The sequence below is a fragment of the Sciurus vulgaris genome, assembly GCF_902686455.1.
Source record: "Sciurus vulgaris genome assembly, chromosome: 14".
NCBI classification, from domain to species: domain Eukaryota; kingdom Metazoa; phylum Chordata; class Mammalia; order Rodentia; family Sciuridae; genus Sciurus; species Sciurus vulgaris.
The window spans coordinates 44,090,699-44,110,174 of record NC_136475.1 but is presented as its reverse complement, the minus strand read 5'-3'; the positions used below and the strand labels follow the sequence as shown (position 1 = coordinate 44,110,174).

Below are 19,476 nucleotides of genomic sequence, written 5' to 3'. Positions count from 1 at the left end.
TGAAGAGTAATACATGCATGAGTTTTAAAATTCAAGCAGTACAACTGAGTAGGAAAATGAAAGATAAAAATGTAGCCTAGCCACTGTCAATTCAGTCCAGCTTCTCCTTCATTGATCAGGATCCAAGTAGGAAATACATTTTACATATATGTGTAAAGCTGAAAAATGTTTCACATATTTTCCTTAACCCCACTCACACATCTCAATATGACATTTCTTTTTTTCCTTCTTTTCCTCCTTCTAATATAAGTTGCAACCCACCAAATTGATTTCTCTCCCACCATTAGAAAAACACTGCTCTAATGATAGCATTTATCAAACTATTTCTAGTACTTCTGATAGCTATATCCATAGTTTAAAATAGTACACATACACTGCCACTGCCATTTTTTTGGTTCTATATCTGACTTTTTTTTATTGACTACACATTTTGAAATTTTATTGCTCTAAAGAATATACTTAAACCTCTATTTCTTGGTGCACCCACTTTAGAAAGTGACTCTTAAACGCTCCAGTATGTAAGATTAACAAATTTGCATTCTTTCTTTTCCCTCCATTTTTCAACTATTGTTAGCTAATTTTACATTGTCAGTATTTATAATATCTTATCTGTTAGAATAAGTGTCTTCTTCATTCTGTCTTTAACTTTATTTTGAAAATTGAAGATTTTTTTTCAGTATCATCACTTTGCAAACCATATGCACTGTAGAATCAAGTTGTAAAAATGCACTGTGAATAGGGAAACATGTTACTAACCTATTTTGTCCCATTTTCCCAGATGTGAAACACCTATAAAAACTTAAATATAGTATATAATATGTAATATATAATAAATTACATAATATAAATTTGTAATAATAATATAATTATAATAATGTTAATTGAAAATAATTAATAAAATAACATATAAAGCTGTAGATTATAATTTCCAACCTATTTAAGTGTACTTGTGTCAACTTCATTGCAATATTACAGAATCAAAAACCTGGGACTTAATACACTTTCTGAAGGAGAATTTTTTTCACCTCAGGGGCACTTAATGACTGAACAACATCCCCAGTCCTTTTTATTTTTTATTTTGAGACAGGGTCTAGTTAAATTGCTTAGGGCCTCGATAAATTGTTGAAACTGGCCTGGAATTTTCCATTCTCCTGCCTCAGCCTCCTGGGGCACTGGGATTACAGGCATGCGCCACCACACCCAGCCTCCCTATCACTCTTGAAAAGGTAATTTACAACTTCTATTTGGTTGACTGTCTTTTTCTTCCTTAGGTTAACAGAATTCTCATAACTGGCCATTTTTGCTACTCTCTTCTCCTAGCTCTATATCACATATTATCCTGACTTTCTTTAATAATTGCCTTCACTTTCTTATTCTCCTTTACACATTTCTGCCTTTACTATGTGATTTCTAAATATTGGAGTTTCCGTACCTTCTTTTCTACTCTCTCTGTCTTCTCCCTGAATGATCTTATCTGTTTTCATGCTTTAAAAACCATCTGTTGACAATTTCTAAATTTATATCAATAGGGTAGACTCTATTTCTGAGCTCTAAACTCACATCTTTAAATATCTACTTGACATCTCTCTTGTATGTCTCCTAGGCATTTCAAACTTAAAATGAACAAAATGTTTTTCTCTTACATCTGGATCTCCCTCAGCCTTTACCATCTCAATAAAAAGCCCTATGATTGACTGTTCTTGACTCTTCCCTTTCATTCACTCCTCATAGCTTGAGTTTCTTTTCATTTTGCTGAAACATTTCCTTAAGCAATTAATTCATCTAATCCAGCATCTAATCCGGCATCAATTCCTGTTATTTCCACCTTCAAAATTAAAAATGTAAATTAGAGCATGTCAGTTCCCTGCTTAAAATGTTTAGGTTGCTTTCCAGTGCATTTAGAATAAAATCCAAAACCTACACAGCCAGCCCTCTGGGTCTGATTTCTTCCTACTATCCAAATTCATTTCTTGCTGTTTGTCATTCTCCACTCACATTTCCCTACTCCAACTTCTTGTCATCTCCCAGAATACATAATGCTCAGAGCCTCTGTACTTGCTATTCTGCCTGGTGTCCTTTTTCCTCAGGTCTACATAGGGCTGATTCTTTTTCATTCTTCAGGTTTTAGCTTACACATTCAGGGCTATATGTGAATTGGAAAAAGTTAGTCTTCTGGAAAGCAGTTTGGGTTGGATTTTAGCCCCCAATAGGCCGTGATTCAAATGGCACCTCTTAGAGAGAAGCTGTTCTTGACCACCTTAATGGTCATATTAATGCTCCCTTGTTATTCTAGATTATGGCACTCCTTTATAGATTTTTCATTCAACTTTTAATTCTTTAAGTTTAAAAGTTATCCTGGTCATTCCCACTCAGGACAGTAACTTCTTGGTCAAATTTACTATTATAGACTTAGGGCTTGGCATAATGCCCAGCACATGATAGGTGTTCAAGAAGTAATTTTAAATAAATAAATAGGGTGAAACTCTGTTTTGAAATTTCATAAGAATGTGATAAGGAAAATAGTTTCCATCTGTTATGGTTTGGATGTGAGGTGTCCCCCAAAAGCTCATGTGTCAAGACAATGTAAGAAGTTTCAGAGGAGAAATGATTGAGTTTTAAGAGTCTTAACCTAATCAGTGAATTGATCCCTGAAGGGATTAACTGAGTGGTAAATGGAGGCAGGTAGGGCTAGAGGAAGTAGTTCATTAGGGATATGGCTATGGAGAGTAGTGTGTGTGTGTGTGTCTCTCTCTCTCTGGTTCCAGATGATATGAGCAGTTTCCCTCTGCCATGCTCTTTTGCCATGATGTTCTGACTCACCTGAAATCCCCAGGAATGGAGCTGGCCTTCTGTAAACTCAGACATCAGAAACGGTGAACCCTCAAATAAACCTTTCCTCTTCTATAATTGTGCTAGTCACAGCAGCAAAAAAACTGACTAAAACACCATCATTCAGTTTAGATTTTTATGGGTACAATTCACCTGAAAACTTGGGTTTTTGTTCATATATATTCTTCATATATAAAATATGTACTTTATATAAGTAAGCTCAGGGGCACAGCTAGCAGACAAATAAAATCAAACAGAAAGCGGCCGAAGCAAGCTTTATTGGAATTTGGCTCTCGGGCAAAATTCCCAGCACCCCAGGGTACAGGGCAGGGTAAGGAGCCGGAGAAAATCGCACAATCTAGCCTGGCCCTAACTGCCCAGGATCTTTATAGGCTGGAATGGGCGGGGGTCCTGCTGAGTAACAGAGGGAGTTAAGAGTCAGCAGGTGGAGTTAAGGGTCAGTGGAGTTTTCTTGTCCTTTTGATTGATCACCCTTTGGCGCAATGGCCTTTGTCTCAGTTGCTCTGCTCTCCCTCCTACAGTTGCCCAAATTCTGACCTAACAATATATGTATGTATGTATATATTTTCTATTTATTTCTACCACTTGAGTTTTTCTGTTTTCTACTTTCTGGAACCTCTATTTGACAGATCACAGAACTTAATGGGAATTATTCCATTGCTCTAGAATTGGTAGTAAGTCAAACCTAGTACAGATAGGTGGTAAGTATCTCTCATTTTAAAGAGAGAGTCTCAACAAATTGAAGATTTACTGCTTCCAACCATATCCCAAACCCCTCCCCATCTATTCCCAGTGTTTAGGAGTAGAAGAGTGATGAAGGGTAGTAAAAAATAAATTATCAACATTGTTTTAAGCCACAGTACAGTACCTTTTCCTTATGTTCCCTACTTCCAAAACCAGGTAAGATACGAAAGCTGAAAATCACTCCTTACAAGAACACTTGAACATGAACCTCAATTGCTGGATATTTTTAAATGGCCCACTATTGATCTGCCCAGTACTACTTTAAATACAGAAAGAAGAAATAAAAAGAGATAATAGGTGCAGTATGGGAAGCAAAGTAATGTTTACCCTGTCCATTTGGGCTAGAAAGGAAATAGAAATTTCTCATTAGCCAAATAATTCCATTAAAGATAATTATTATAAAGTATAAGCCATTGTACTAATGTTCCACCTAAGAAAGCAATGTTTGGATAGAAAGACTCTAGTAGCAAGAGTTTGTGGGATGTATTGTCAATTTTAAGAGTTGGGGTAGAGAGGAAAGAAGCAAACTCTTTTACAAAAAGAGGACACACACACACGCACGCGCACACACAACCTTTTCCCCCCACTTAGGATGCAAAGAGTAGTAACTTTACTTGTCATTATATATGTTGCCATCACATCTTTTAATGATTAATAATATCCTTTTATATTAAATATACCATAATTTAACTACTCCACTATTAGTGGCATTTGAGTTGTATCTTCATTTTTTATAATTAAAACACTGGAATATTCTTGTTTATATAGTGCATATTCAAAGCAACTTATTTTACATTTTGTGTAAAAATATATTTTAAAATCAGACACTATTTTATTCCATTTGGAGAAACTCAAAAACTCTAGCTGAAAAGCAGATCTATACGTGTAACGAGGAAAGTGATACAAGGAAATTTCTTCCTCCTCCAAAGGGTTTGAAAACAGAGTTTAGAGGTGAGAAATGTATGGGTTTAAAAAATATAGACCCAGTGAGAAAAGATTAAGGGCAGTTCTAGGGCTAAGCAAAGAATAAATGAGTGTGGTTTGCTATTCTTTGACACTACAATTATGGTATATTAGAGTATTTTAGTTATCTTTTACTATGTAACAATACACAGTACTAAACATAGCAAGCTGGGCCATTCTTCTACTGGTCTTACATGGGTCATTCATGTGGCCAGTTTGAGCCATTAAGCAGTTTGACTGGAAGTAGATATACTAAGATGAGCCCCAACACATCTGTCAATTCGTACTATTTGCTCTGAAGGGCCTCAAATGGAAAAACTTATCTTTATTGCATGTGGCCTGTCATTTCTGGTAGGTTAACATTGGCTTCTTCCTGCAACAGTATCAGGGCAGTAAGTATTCCAGGGGATGAGACTGAAAGCTGAAAAGCTTGAGGCCAAGGCTTACAAGCCATTCAACATCACTTCTGTAGCATACTACTGGACAAAGAAAATCACCTGTCCAGCCCAGACTCCACTTCTTAATGGGAGGAGTGACAAAATCACATTGCAAAAGAGCTAAGACACAGGGATGGGAAAAACTGTGACCATCTTTCCAAATAAGCTGTTGTAGCGGGTCTTGTTTAGAAATCCTCCTTTTGTGTTACAAAAGTAAATTTGTAAGTTGATTATTTGTCATTTCTATTGGTTCCTATAGAAATAATGGGTAACCTCTAATATCACATACCTATGTAACAGTCTACATTATTAAAGTTCATTTATGGTCTAGGGTTGTAGCTCAGTGGTAGAGCACTTGCTTAGCACACATGAGTCACTGGGTTCCGTCTTCAGCACCACATAAAAATAAATAAATAAAATAAAGGTATTATGTCCATCTACAACTAAAAAATTTTTTTGAAAAAAGTTCATTTATAAGTATCTCACTTGATAACTCATTTAACAAATTTCTTTTGGTTGTCTATTATGTGACAAGCACTGTGATTTGCTCTAGGAATACAAAGATAGACATGGTGCTTACCCTCAAAGAGCTTACAGTCTGTGGAGATAAATATTGAAAAAGTAACAACAATAAATCAAGAAATGATAATAATTATTTATTAATAATATTATGATAGGAAAATATGGTGAATCATTAGTTGAGTTCACATTCTCTGCCAACACTCAGTGAGATGATCTTTGTAATAACTACATAAGAAGCAAGATAGGTTATTAATCATTATCTTCATTTTTATGTGAGGAAACTAAGGCTCATAAAGTTAGCCAAGTAACTTAACCAAGATTACAAAGGTTCTAAGTGGCGGAATTTCACAATTTAAAAAATAGGCCTACTTTACAAATTGTTTTTTCCAGTATACTCTTTTGCCTTGTGAGTACCTAAAAAAGAAAAAAACAAAACAAAACAAAACAAAACAATAAATAAACAAATACTTAGATGATGGTATACATTATGTAGGGATTCTGCTGAGTTTCAAAGCTACCAGAGCTGCACCAACCAGGAGGTACAAGAAGTTGGTAATGTGCTGAGTGTTTACAGCTTTAGAGATCGATCATATAATGTACACATACCTTAACCGAGAACATCATCTACAACAAGAAACTTTGCTTATTTTCTAAATCTTTCTGGACCCAGAATCCAGATTATCACTTGGATTCACTAGATTGAAAAAGAGCCATTTAAAAAGTATTACATAATATTCCATATCTAAAGACAACAAAAAGGTTTAGATGAGAATGACTACCCTGAATTTCTACTACAGAAAAAATTATACTATCACCATTTTACTAAGCAAATAATTTAATCAGGAACATACACAACTTTGCCTCAAGAACATATATATCTTGCCCTCAAGTTCTTTTTGGAATTTATGAACACATGTAAATATATGTCAACATGCATATGTAAAAATATATGAATACAAAAATTTTAAATAATTAATTATCAGTGCAACCTTGGTATTTATTCCTTCACACTAAGAAACTGGTACAGCCCTCAGTCTAATATGGGCTTAAAGAAAGTTTTGGTCTATCTGTATCCTTTTATCTTTCATTATTCTATTACTCTATTTGTGGCTTTATCTGATCTCTATCCCATGCTGGTCTGTTAGGAAGGCCTACATATCAAATAGCTAAAATTCTCTAAATTGGTCTGTGATGCTTCCAATACTGACAGTCTTCAATAAGTTTATTTCTATTATTTGAATAATCTGATTTTAATTTGTTACTGTCCTGATCTGTGCAAAGCTAGAATTTTAGTAGGCTGTTAACCTCTAATGCTTTCTCTGTAAAACTCTGGATAAAAGTCACAGATGACTGAGAGTGGCCTGTCTTCTGGCAGTACTTTCTGCTCCAAGTTTTACCCTCTTTCTTTCTCTCTCATGTGCTGCCCAGCCAATGGTGGGAAGGGGAATACAGATCAGAAACTTCTAATGGTATTTTTGAATGAATGGCTTATAGCTGTGAAGCCTAATTAATCCTTTCAGGCCTTGGGGGCAGGCAATTTAGGAGCACCTGGCCTGGATTCCTCTAGCAGCTAGCAACTGTTACCAGAGCATCTTGGAGGGTGACCAAAGAGGAGCAAAGTCTCCACAAGTGGAGTAGACAATGAAAAACATCCAAAAGTTCCACAGGTGTCTTATCCAAGGTGAATAGAATATGCTTGGGAGCTGGTTTCTGGAGCAAGATGTCCAGATAACAGATTACCTTCCTTGGCTGTGCTCAGCACATTACCAACTTCTTGTACCCCCTGGATGGTGCAGCTCTGGTAGCTCTGAAACTCTAACCTCACCAACATCAGATACTTCTAATTATTTCCAGTTGACATATCCTTTTAAGGGCATCCAAAGTATTTTGGTCTGACTAATCCAACAATGAATGCATATTTTACAAATGAAAGCTTCATCATTATTTTAAAACACTTTCTTGAAAACAGTTCAATTAGATTAAAAATCCATTTGCCTTATCACACTCAATTTTACCATTGCATTTGCCAATCAAAAAGAGAGTGTTATTGGACTCTGAATATAATTTCGGTCATCATACAGTTTTGAATAGTTTCAAAAGAAAGGATTTTTACAAATTTTTATCACCTATTTGTGCAAAATTTCTCATGAATAGTAAGAGTATTAGTTTCTTACATGTAAATATGACCATGGATGGCTTATAACATATACCCAGGCTCTTATCAATCCAAAATAGGTTTTTCTTGATGTAAATTAGTGTCTGCAGGGTTGTACTACCTGTGGAGGCTCTCAGGGAGACTCCATTGTCTTCTCTAGTTTAAGGAAGATATCCTCATTCCTTGGCTTATGGCCCAGCATGACACAGCCTTTTCTCTCCCTGCTTCCGCCATCTCACTGTTTCTTCCTGTCTTCAAATCTCCTCTGCCTATATTTATGAGTGACTTGTGATTACATTTGTGGTCCACCCAGACAGTCCAAGATTATCTCTTCATCTGAATATCCCTAATCACATTTTCGAAATTCCCACTACCATAGAGGATGGTATTAAAAAATTCAGGGATTTGAAACTAGATATCGTTGGAGGTTGTTATTTAGCCTACCATAGTGACTACCAAAAATTTGAAAAGATTATCGTTGGAAAACTTGATCAGAAACTGTATAACTAACTATTCAAGCATAAAATTGGATTTAAAAAGGTTATGTTCTTGCAAACAAGTTCAAATTTCCCATTTAAATACTTGAAAAGATTTTATTTCAAAATTTTATGTAAATTTAATATTTAAATATTTAAATATTTAATGCAATATAAACATTTAGAAATATAGAGGCAACTATCAGATGAAAAATTGTTGCCTCTGGGGAACAGAGTTGAATTAAAGACAAGTAGGGCAAAAGAATAAGGCTCTTCTTTGTGGGCAATTTGGTACTACTGTATTTGGAATTTAAAAAAAAAAAAAAGATGTGTACCTTTAGTGAAATAAAAAAAATTAAAATTTAATTTAAAATAGCACCAGAACTTGACATGAATAGGTCACATTTTTTTCTGTGGTCTTTTCTCTAAATATGACATTCCTCCTGCTTTTCATTCTAGAGAGGAAACATCATTACTTTTTATTTTCTAATCATATTATTCATTTAATGTCATACAATTACTTAATTATCTAAGCTGTATCCAAAGAACAGTACTGAAAATCTTCTCTGTAATATTTTGTTACGGTGGTAGGTGTAAAATGCTTAAAATAAATTTCCTAAGACTAAGTTAGGAAACAGAAGTTCTTTATCCTTTCCTTTCCAGTGGTGGCACTGGCAGGAAACTTAGTAAGCTAGACCAGAGGCAAAGATATTTGGAAAACCATCAAAAGTCATTTGATGGGAAGCACAACAGGGAATCTTGAATGTAGTTGAAAGAGGAAGAAAAGATAGGATTAAACTGAAATCTTGTCTATTCCACAACTTTTCTCTATGAGAATTTTAAACTCAACATTAAGTAAATTCATCATCTGTACATACATCACTAAAGTAAAGCAGAATATTTGTTCTGTCTTAGGACTTTAGTAAGATATGTGTTATTTCTTTTTAAAAATACTTTTTAGATGTTCATAGACCTTTATTTTATTAATTTATTTATATGTGGTGCTGAGAATTGAACCCAGTGCCTCACACATGCTAGGCAAGCACTCTACAACTGAGTCACAACCCCAGCCCAATGTTATTTCTTGTTGAGTTTTCTTTTTGTATTTCTAAACTATGTTCATGTAATGATCCATGCTTATTAAAAAGTTTATGTTTCTAATTTTATGTTTATTCCTGGCCTATTAACTAAAGGGAAAGAATCCTCTTCCTCTATAATTGAAGGGGGTCTGGAGATACAGTTTGGCACATGATTGAGACAAAACAATGACATCACCACTACTCACCAACACTTTCCCCTGGAGAACATGCAGATCAGAACCATGAGATGACATAGTAAGGACCTGCTTTCTTCACCTTTTTTTTTTTTTTTTGGTATCAGGGATTGAATTCAGGGACATTTGACCACTGAGCCACATTCACAACCCTATTTTGTATTTTATTTAGAATCAGGGTCTCACTGAGTTGCTTAGGGCCTCAATGTTGCTGAGGCTGACTTTGAACTCTCCCTCCTCCTGGCTCAGCCTCCCGAGTTGCTGGGATTACAGGTGTGCACCACTGAGCCTGGCCCTTCTTAAACTCTTAAAGGAGAATTTGGAGGAAAATTATTGATAATTGTGAATGAAATAATGTGTACTATGGTTAAACTGCATTCTTTTAAGTCTAATGACTTAAAACGACTAAGAAGTAAGACTTATCAACTCTTCAGATAGCTATCTGTAATATGAAATAACATTTTTTTAAAAAAAACTCAGTTACTTGAAATAATTGATACTAATCTGATATAAAAGTTATGCAACTTTCAAACATAATTTAAAACTCACACTGTGAACAAATGAAAGGACATGTCACAATTTAAATTCACAACTTGTTTCAGCAAACTTCCTGATTCATTACCAACAGGGGTTGGCAACAGGAAAGAATGTAGTCATTTTCTTCCTCAAGTATTTGGAAATCCCATTCATTTTTAGATTACTCATTCATCAGCAGTCCATCTCATAGGTATAATTTGATATCTTTTACAGTTAGCCCTGTTTGATTACCTTCTGATTCAAGTGAAGTACCCTATTGTTAAAGCTAGTCAGTAACTGGCATCTGCTGACCCAACAGTAGCCCCTTTTGATTCTTTCATGTGGGTGGCCTAGGATTTAGATAGAGCCAATATTGAGTGTGGGCAGCAGTCCAGGGGATAATTGTTGCCTGGTCTGTTGGCTCAAAACTTTGGGCATGACAGAAAATTTTATGTCTATGACATATTTCCTCAAAAAAATAAAGTACTGCTTTATTTTCTTGAGAAGATAGGGAATGGTAGATAGGGAAAAAATAAAAGACTATACATATGGCTTACTTGTATATTTATTCCATATTTTAGTTTCTAAACCACCCCTTATTAGATAATGCTAATGGTGGAGAATTAGCAAAACTTACTGTAAAGTCACCAAGGCATTGTATTTGCTGTTATTATTGTATTCTTATACTTTGGTTCAGGTTTCTATTCTAGGAGGAAATAACTGAAACTCAAAAATCATTACCTCCAAAAACTTCTTATTTTATTTATGGTTCTCAGAGAGTAGAGAGCAAGATACAATATTGAGTTAAAAAGATTTAGTAGCACTAAACTGGTCATTCAATATACACTTATGAACTGCTTGCTATTTGCCACTATTATTAAGCACTAAATCTAAAGAGGCACAAAAAAGAATGCTTAGAAATATGACAACACACATTGTTTTCTTGTTGTTGACAGAAAGTTCCTGTATAGAGAAAAGGAAAAAGATATGGTGAGGTTGTATTACATCCCAGGACACCAGACTGTTTAAACCAAACTGAATTTTCTCAGGTTTCTATGGGGAAGTAGAAAGAAGGAATGAAGAAAATTAGAGGCAGAATTTATATCATCCTTGGATGGTAGCATATGGTCCCAGAGAAAAACTGGCTTCCAGCCTTCTTTTTAGTTTGCAATTCATCTCATTCCAACACCTTATTCCTGCACACTCTTCTTCCCAGCCTTCCCTCTTCATCCTTCTTTAGATTGCCCCACCCCAGGCTTCTGCAAAGGTTTAATCTGTAAATCTAACCACTTTAGATTTCTAACAATACAGACATCAACATGATGTACCCTGAAGAGATATTACACAATAATATATATGAAAAAAAAGAATTAAAGACACATACAGACATACATAGGGAGACATACACAGAATAGGCATTTTTTCAGGGGCTGAATTGTATAAGGAGAAATAAGTCATTGCCTCTAAAGCATGCCATGGCTCCAAGGTCTTGAAGAATTAGTTTTCAGTTTTCTTCCCTATCCCCTCATGATCATCCAGTGAAGTATTTCCTCGTTGTGGGAGTGGGAAGCTCCTTTCAAAGAGCTCAAGTGTTCAAAATTTAAGTTTCTGTATAAAGAAATTCCATTTGCAGGGTATTATTTGAAGGTAATATTTGGCAATATGACTTCTAGAGAACTACTGCTCTGAGTATTTATAGATTTTAAACACTGAAGATGGATAGTTACTTTTTCAGAGATTTCTTGAGGCACTGAATGAGGTACTATATCTCAATAAATAATCACTCATAAATTAAGATGTCATTCTTGAGAATTACCAACTGCTTTTGTTGCAGTTAAAAACCATTTCCTCCTTCATGCTTCTCTCTCTCCAACTCACTTTCTCTATCCTCCTCACTTTTCCACTCTCTCTAGCGTGCGCCCTTTCTTTTCCTCTCATTTTCTCTCTAACCCTGCAGGGAGACACTTTGTTTGCTTAATATACTCCCTTACATGGAAAAAACAACAAAACAAAACATTTCATTTCCCTTAATCATCTGTGAAGGTAGAAAATAACTGATCATTCTTCTAGTAAACCTTGTATATTCAAAGACTCTTCATTGTCTCTTATATTTTGCAGGTTAAGTAATCCTGGGGGTGGGCCCTGAATTTTTGGTACTATTTTACTTGATGGATAAATACAGTTCTTTCAAGGCCAGAATAATTTCTGTACTGTTAACAAAAGATGTAGAGATTCTAAGATCTCGTCTCCAATGCTGTTATTAAATTGTAGGCATCTGAAGTTTAGATACTTCATTGGTCTTATTTGGGGGCAATTAGTTTCATAATGGAGAGATTTTGGATGTAATCTTTTTGGATTCCTCATTAAGAAACACAATGATCACTGGTCTTGTTCTGTGTTGTTTTAATAACATTTCCATATGAATGTTTGGAACTAAAAAAAAAAAAAATGAAGTACCTTTGTTTAGAGAATGAATCATTTAAAAATTTCTCACTTTACCTTGGTTGAATAACGTTACCCAAATCCTCAAATTCGTTTGGAAGTACTTGATTTATTGGAGACTCTTAAGAGCGGACACTGACAATTCATCTGTCTTCATGAGGGTTGTTTGCGTCATTAAGTGTAAATGTTAAGCCTGAGATACACCCACTGACGGGCACACTGGGTATTACATGTTGGTGGGATTGGCCATACCAATTCACATTGGAGCTCCCTGTGGTAGTCCCCAGGTAAGTGTCAAAGTTCCATCATTTAATATCCTCTTTCCTTTGAGGACTAAAGGATCTACCAAAAGGAAAGCATCTCTTGGATGATAACTTGAGCCATTTCCACATTAATCAGAAAAGTAAAGGCTTATCACAAACCTATCTCTGCAAGCGTAGAATCAGGGTAAGGGGGGATAGTGGTGATTCTGGTGAGGAAGCCTTGACTCCTAAAGCCCTCCTCTTGTTAGGCCGTACACATCCCGCTGCTTATTCTGAACGCATCTTCATCCTTCTAAAACCAGAGGTGGTTAGCAGAGTTAGGGTCTAGAGAAGGACCGGGTTCCCTCTTGGAGAAGCTGTTTTGGCAAGTTCTAGCTCCATCCTCCCAAGTTTCTTCATCCTTGGTAAGGAGCCTTTTTTTACTAACTGCAAAAATAACCACTGGTGCTTACGTTCTCTCCCTTGCTGAAGTATACGTAGAAGACGGAACTGTTACTGGGCAAATAGCCTTTGCCCTACCACCACAGCAGGTGCGGATTCCACGCGCGGGATTCCCGCGCCTGCTTCAGCGCCCGCCCACGCCGGGCTCCCTCAGTCTGCAAATGCCCCGCCCCCTGCCACCTCCGTAAGTCTCATTGGCCAGGCCCTGCGTTAACCTCGGCTCCCGACTGGCAGTTGCGTCTGTCGGTCTGCTCTGTAGGTACATTTCCGCATTGAGGGGGGCTGCTGCGAATGGAGGGGGAGGGGAGGTGTTTGAGAGAAAGTGGGGGCTTCGGGGGCCGGGAGCCTGCGCTCGGGTGGGTAGAGGGGGTCAACTGGGCTGCGACTTCAGGGAAGGGCTCAGGGTGTGCATGTGTGAGGGAAAAGAGAGAGCGGAGGGTGCTTCAGAGGTGACATTCAGCCTGTGAGCCTTCTTCCCGGGGCGCCATAAACGCCCCCAATTTCCCAGCTGCTGAAGGAAGACTGGAAGGTGGGTCTTGCTGGCGGCTTGCGGAGGGGCGGAGTTGGACTTCTGGTGACCCCTGGGGGGGGGGATGAGCTTCCCTCTCCGAGAGGTGGAGAACCCCGTTCCTCACCCGCTGTGTGGTCCCAGCGGCCGAATTCGGGATAAGAATATGCATGAGAAGGGCCCCCTCCCCGGGAGTCCAAGGCGGGTGCACAGGTCGCCGCTCGCCGGTGGTCTCTTAGTGTCCGTTGGGGGAGGGGCAGCGTAGCCTTCGGCCTCCCGGGAAAAGCCTCAGCCGCTTTCGCTGCTCCGGGCCAGAAGGCGGGTAGCAAGAGGCCTGGGCCAGTTGGCTTGCCCAAGTGCGGAATTCACGCGCCTCCTGGTCCCGGGATATTTATGGGCTGGTAAAAATGGTTGCATCGTCCCGCTCTGCCTGCCTCACGCGCCTCCCTGACCCCTGCTGGGGCCGGAGCCACTGCTGGCCGAGGTTTTCCGGGGAATCCGCCAGGGGCTGAACGGCGGCGCTGGGAGGGGGCTAGCGGGGGTGCGGCCCTTGGTGTCTGCTGCAGTCCAGCCCCAGAGGGCGTGGAGACTGAGGGGCGGTGAAATATCTGCTCTGGGTCCGCCTCTTTCATTGATGAAATTTAAGTTCGTGTGGTTTTTACCTTTTCCGGGAGTCTCCAGCTGGCCCTCATTTGTGTCAGGAGCGCAGTATAGGCACGAGTTCTAGGCAGACTCGGTCGCACCAAGTTTCCGCCCTTTGGATTTAGGGAAGGTTTTCCTAGTGTTTTTTTATTTTTTATTTTTTATTTTTTATTTTTGTTTTTTAATTTGAATGAATACTCCCTTAAGTATCCAAACATTCGAGAAGCAAGAACACGTCGGTTGGTAAAAGCAGGGAGGAGGAAGAGAGACCTGCCCTATAGCGTGACTCTTCTAGAAAATTTTTTTTTAAAAAATTATAAGCCAGAGTATTTTAATAAAACACTAAAATGTCGAGATTTGTACAAGGTAAGGCATGCTGCTTCTTATCTCCCGTATTGCTTCAGTCGAATCTGGGTACTCGGCAGTCGAGAGGTTGGTGGGTGGTTTGGAAGTGGAATTGTTCACTTGAGATACCGTTTGCCAGACCTTTTCGTTAAATTGACATCTGAGCTGCCTTTCCTGCTTGCTGGGTTGGTGGTTCAGATACGTATACTATGCCCGGTGTCTTGTTGGGTTTAGTTCTGCCTCCCTGAAATCAGGTTAGTAGTACTCTGGCTCCTCCGATTGTGGCCGCAAATGATTTAAAACAGGATTTCGTTTGCTGTTCCCTTTTCCTTATTCTCTTTTGGGGGTCGATGTGAAGGTACCTATGTGTGGGACTGACGGGAAGGGGAACTTGTAGGGTAGTGGGAGGCAGGTGGGTTTGTAAGGACTTGAGAAAGCTTTAGAGTTCCCTGCTTCTGCTGCTTGTGTGTACGTGGGTTGAGTCTCAGATTCATTTATTGCGAAACCGGGAGTAGTCCATAGAAGCTGGAGGTCATTTCAGCTGAAGAAATGACTTTGCTGCATTGCTGTGTTTATTTTTACCTTTGAAATATGGAAAGATCATTAAGATTTCTTTGAAATTTGAAAATTGCCCTCTAAATCACATGTATATTAAACTTTAGAAAATGCCCATCAACTGAACTGAGCAGTAAGTAACATTGTTTGTACGTACGATTGTGTGTGTATAGTGTGCATATTGAAATTAGTGCTGCCTTAAATCTCTGTCACCAATTTGTAATATAGGATTTGCCTTCTGGTATGCAAGTAAACCCTTTCTTTGCAGATCCCAGTTTGTGAAAGTAACAGCCATCTTGATGAACACAGCTAGTAAAGTTCACAACAACTTAGTGTAATTCTCAACAAAAGTCGATGTACTTTATTTAAAAAGTTGTGTTCCTAATGCCCATCATTTGCCCTCAGAAATAAAAATTCCCTAGTGAGTTCTACATCACTTTATTAACTCTTCTTTAAGTTTTGGGTAATAGATTAAAAGAGTCTGTATTATGGAAACAGATGGGACCCTATGCCTATCTTTAGCACTGAACTCTGAAATGTCACTTGTCTTTAGAGTTTCAAATTCATAGTATACTTTATATGTGGTGAGAGATGCTTCTTTGTGTTCTGATTGAATAAATGTCTTATTCAAGATTAGAAAGGCAGAGATAACTTTGAAACTTTTACTAATTGTAACAGTGACAATATTCAGCATCATAAACTCAGTATTTTGGGGCTGGGGGATATAGCTCAGTTGGTAGAGTGCTTGCCTTGCAAGCACAAAGCCCTGGGTTCAATTCTCAGTACCACTACCCCACACAAAATAATAATGAACTCAATAATTTGCAAGAATGCTAGGAAAAAGGCAAGTCACTTCTCTTTAAAAGTTAGGAATATCATTAAACTCAAGATGTTTTAAAATAGCTTACAGAATCTGTGTACATTAACAGCCTTTCTAACTGTGGCTGTGTATCTGTCATTGCTTTGTCATCCACCTTTTTAAAATAAGCTTTTAATTTCAGATTTTTTCTACACCTATAGTATAGTTGTACTTTTGTCAGTTAAACTAAGAAATTAACATAACATGCATTATCTAAACTATAAACTTTATTCAGGTTACTGTTCCCATGATTCAATCCAAGATAACACATTGCATTTTCTTGCCATCCACTTTTACATTAAATGGTAGTTACCTTTTTAAACTGGCAGTTTGGTATAAAAAGATGACCCCCCAAACATGCTTTTTAAACATTATTGTGCTCCTGTTTACTACTTAAATTTTGTGTTTCAGGTATGAGCCTTCTATATGTTTAACTGCTGCTGTTATAAATGATACCTAATTGGCTAGCCCTAATTGGCTAATTACACAGCTGTCTCCACACATCAGTAATCAAGTGTCAGGGTTTGGGATTTTTGGTTTTGAATTTTTTAGAAGCAAATCAAATTCTTTGATTTCTGCTGCAGAACTTATTAATATTTCTGCTCATTGGTACTTAGCTTATGTAATTTCGTAGGGGAAAGAGTTAACAAATATTAGACTCCAACCACTTTCATGCTTTGTCTCCTTTAAACTTAAGAGCCCTAAGAAATAGAATTTTATCACCATTTTACAGCTGAGAAAAGTTATATGTTGTATTCAAAGTTCACATCCAGTAAGAAGCACTGAAATTTCATATGAATGCATGTAAAACCCTTGTCCTTTCCAACATCTTTTTTGTTGCTTCTTACATTAAAAACTATAGAAATGGCCTGTTTCTCCAAGTAGACAGTTTTGTGTGGGCAAAGATAATTTTATATTGTTGGGGAAATGTAGTGTCTTATAAGTAGTGGATGCTCTAAAAGAATTTGTCTAGGCAACAAATGAGAAACCTACAACTCAGTACTTCCCATGTACTACTTAATAGGTTAGCCTACATTTTTGGTTGTACTTTTATAACACCTCTTAGATTACATAAATGTTGAAAAAGATGTAAGTGTATGAACTTATGTTTGAGTCCTGTTACTAACAGGTGATCTTTGATAGGACTTTTCTGAACTTCAGTTTCTGCCTATGTAAAAAGTGGGTATTGGGCTTGGAGCATAGCTCAGTAGTAGAGCACGTGTTCAGCATGCCCAAGTTACTGGGACAATCCCCAGCACCAAAAACAAACTAACTCAGAATTAATGCTATGCCTCAGGGTTATTGAGAAGCTGAAATGAGTTGATCATGTGAATGTACTAGGCACGTTAGCTGGCCAGGGAATTCTACTTTTTTTTTTTTTTTCCCTAAAAAGATGTTGGTGGCCTATCAGCATTGCTACCAGAAATATGACCATATGTCATCAGCAGAAATAAACAGTAATGCAGGTATGACAGCTCTTATTTTCCTATTCTAGGTTCAGCAGTCAGGCCTTGGCACTTGGGAGTTGATAATTTTAAAAAGAAAGAAAAAGTGCAGTTAGGAGGGGAGGACAGGTAGGGTAAAGTGTGGATAGTGTCAATTCATATTGGTGAGAGTTTTTATTTCAACCTAGTCAACAAACATTTTAGTGCTTACTGTGTGCGGTACACTATAGGAATTTCTGGTGTATCCTTGTGGTGGGCAATTGAAAAGTCTATCAGATCTGTGTATTAACTATGTGTTGTGTAAATGTGTTTTTGAATGTCATAGAGCATGAGGTTGCTACACTTGGCTTGAATCTTTTCCTCTAAATCCAAGCAATGTACTTTATGGGAAAGCTACACATTTCTATCCTCAAGAACTCTGACCATAAGCTGTTAGCTGGAAATGTTCTGTTAATAAAGATTCTTAATGTTGTTAGGCAGAAGAGTCCTAAGTATTTTATTCTTTGGCCATCTCCCCAAGGTTGTATCCCTAAGATGCCTAAGGTTCTTTCTCACAGGAAGACCCTTCTTAACCTAATCTGCCACCTCATTCCTAGTTGTTGTATTCTGTCTTCAGGTCACCCTTTGCCTGCCTGTGAAATTTCTTCTCCAGCTCCAGTTTTTTCTGCCCCAGGGATTGTTGTAGGGCCTCCAGTTATTCTAAATAAATGTGAGCAGTATCTCTTTTCTAGCTTGTCACATTCAGAGGTGCTAGAGGTCATCAACAGTTGTGGTTTTCTGCCAGGTTTTTCAGTGGGTGCCATTTGCAGTTTTGTTTTTTAAAAGTTCTGAGAGTTATCTCTTCAAATGTTTTTAAATTTACAGTGAAGGAACTGATGTTGTCTAATCAGCTTATGCCATATTATATACTTATAACTATAATATTATAGGCATTTTTAAAAGCTATTTTGAAGTACCGTTATCTAAGTTCTATAAAAATGTCCCTTATTGTTCTGAAATTGAGGTACTTTCCTATGTTTCAGTGAAAACCATTTCAGTACCTCTGTCACTTAAAAAATATTTAAAGGCTGTTAACTGTCCCATTTGCTGGAATTCTTTTTGTGACACTTTGATAATTCCTGCTTGGTAGATGGCTGCTATCCAGGGAAGATTACTGAGCTAATTATAACTGGAAGGGGCTCACATGAATACAAGGATGAGAAGCATTTTGGGGTGTGATGGTTGAGGTCAGGCCTTAGCCTGGTTCTTCTCAAATCCTAAAACCAAATTTAGCCTGTTGCTGATAATTTAGATGACTAGGAGAATTTTAATTCAGGGGAACTATGGCATGGATTTGAGTCAGGACTAGCACCAGCAAAATAATGACTAAGACATACCCTTCAGTTTTTTAATTTGTACTTTAGGATTTATTATGTTGCTAGAGAGAGGAACGTATTTAAATTCCTAGTGAGAATGTTTAATGGAAAATTAAAAGAAATTCAAAGTTGAGCTGATGAAAATTTTATAGACTGTTTTCTAACATGGACCGCGTGGTCTCTGTGGGTAAATTTTTATTCTTACTAACTCTTTCTTCTAATAAGGTGGGTAATTTTCATTTGTAAAAGCCTTCTAAAGAAAAAAAATAACAGGGAGCATCACAGAAATAAATATTAACTTGTTCACTTCTTGGAAGTTCCATTTCTATATTCTGAAGATACACTGGAAAGTTTTGACGGTAGGTTTTTCTTTTTAAAATTTTTTTTAAAACAATAGTACTTCACAAGACCATGAATTGTAGCAACTTTTATAATTAAAATAATGGGATACTTAGTTTGTGTGAGGACTATTAGTTGACCTCATTTTAAAAGGTTCTAGATAAAAAATACAAGATACATAATTTTCCAGTTTCCACCAAGTTGCATTTGGTACTTTTTGCAGAAGTGTGGGTATCATGAGTTCTCAGACTTACTCCTTACTGAAAAGTTAATATAAACCAACACTTGAAAGTTAAACTCTTATCTGTTGAAATGAGAGTTCCTATAAGCTGTTCATCATGATATC

The 19,476-nt window shown here is 37.3% G+C and overlaps 1 protein-coding gene and 1 long non-coding RNA gene across 6 annotated transcripts in view; one reads left to right on the top strand and one right to left on the bottom strand.

The window, feature by feature from the left end:
* The window catches only part of LOC306643541, a 47,321-nt gene extending 34,046 nt beyond the window's left edge, over positions 1-13,275 (bottom strand). The window contains exons 1-2 of the long non-coding RNA XR_013758973.1: positions 12,436-13,275; positions 5,886-5,930 (exon numbers count right to left, since the gene is read on the bottom strand). This is a non-coding gene — a long non-coding RNA (uncharacterized lncRNA). The remainder of the gene's footprint in view (positions 1-5,885; positions 5,931-12,435) is intronic.
* Positions 13,276-13,460: 185 nt separating this feature from the next.
* UGP2 (UDP-glucose pyrophosphorylase 2) overlaps positions 13,461-19,476 on the top strand; it is a 51,125-nt gene continuing 45,109 nt past the window's right edge. Inside the window, exon 1 of one of the 5 annotated variants that reach the window (XM_079109721.1) lies at positions 13,461-13,611. Coding sequence is in view for 1 of the 5 variants with exons in the window: in XM_079109720.1 (XP_078965846.1) it covers positions 14,580-14,598 (19 nt within the window). In the remaining 4 variants the exon portion in view is untranslated. Of the gene's footprint in view, positions 13,612-13,733; positions 14,599-14,672; positions 14,832-14,896; positions 15,266-18,386; positions 19,151-19,476 lie in introns of those variants that run through there. The other 4 variants (XM_079109720.1, XM_079109724.1, XM_079109723.1 and 1 more) reach the window with 4 other exon arrangements.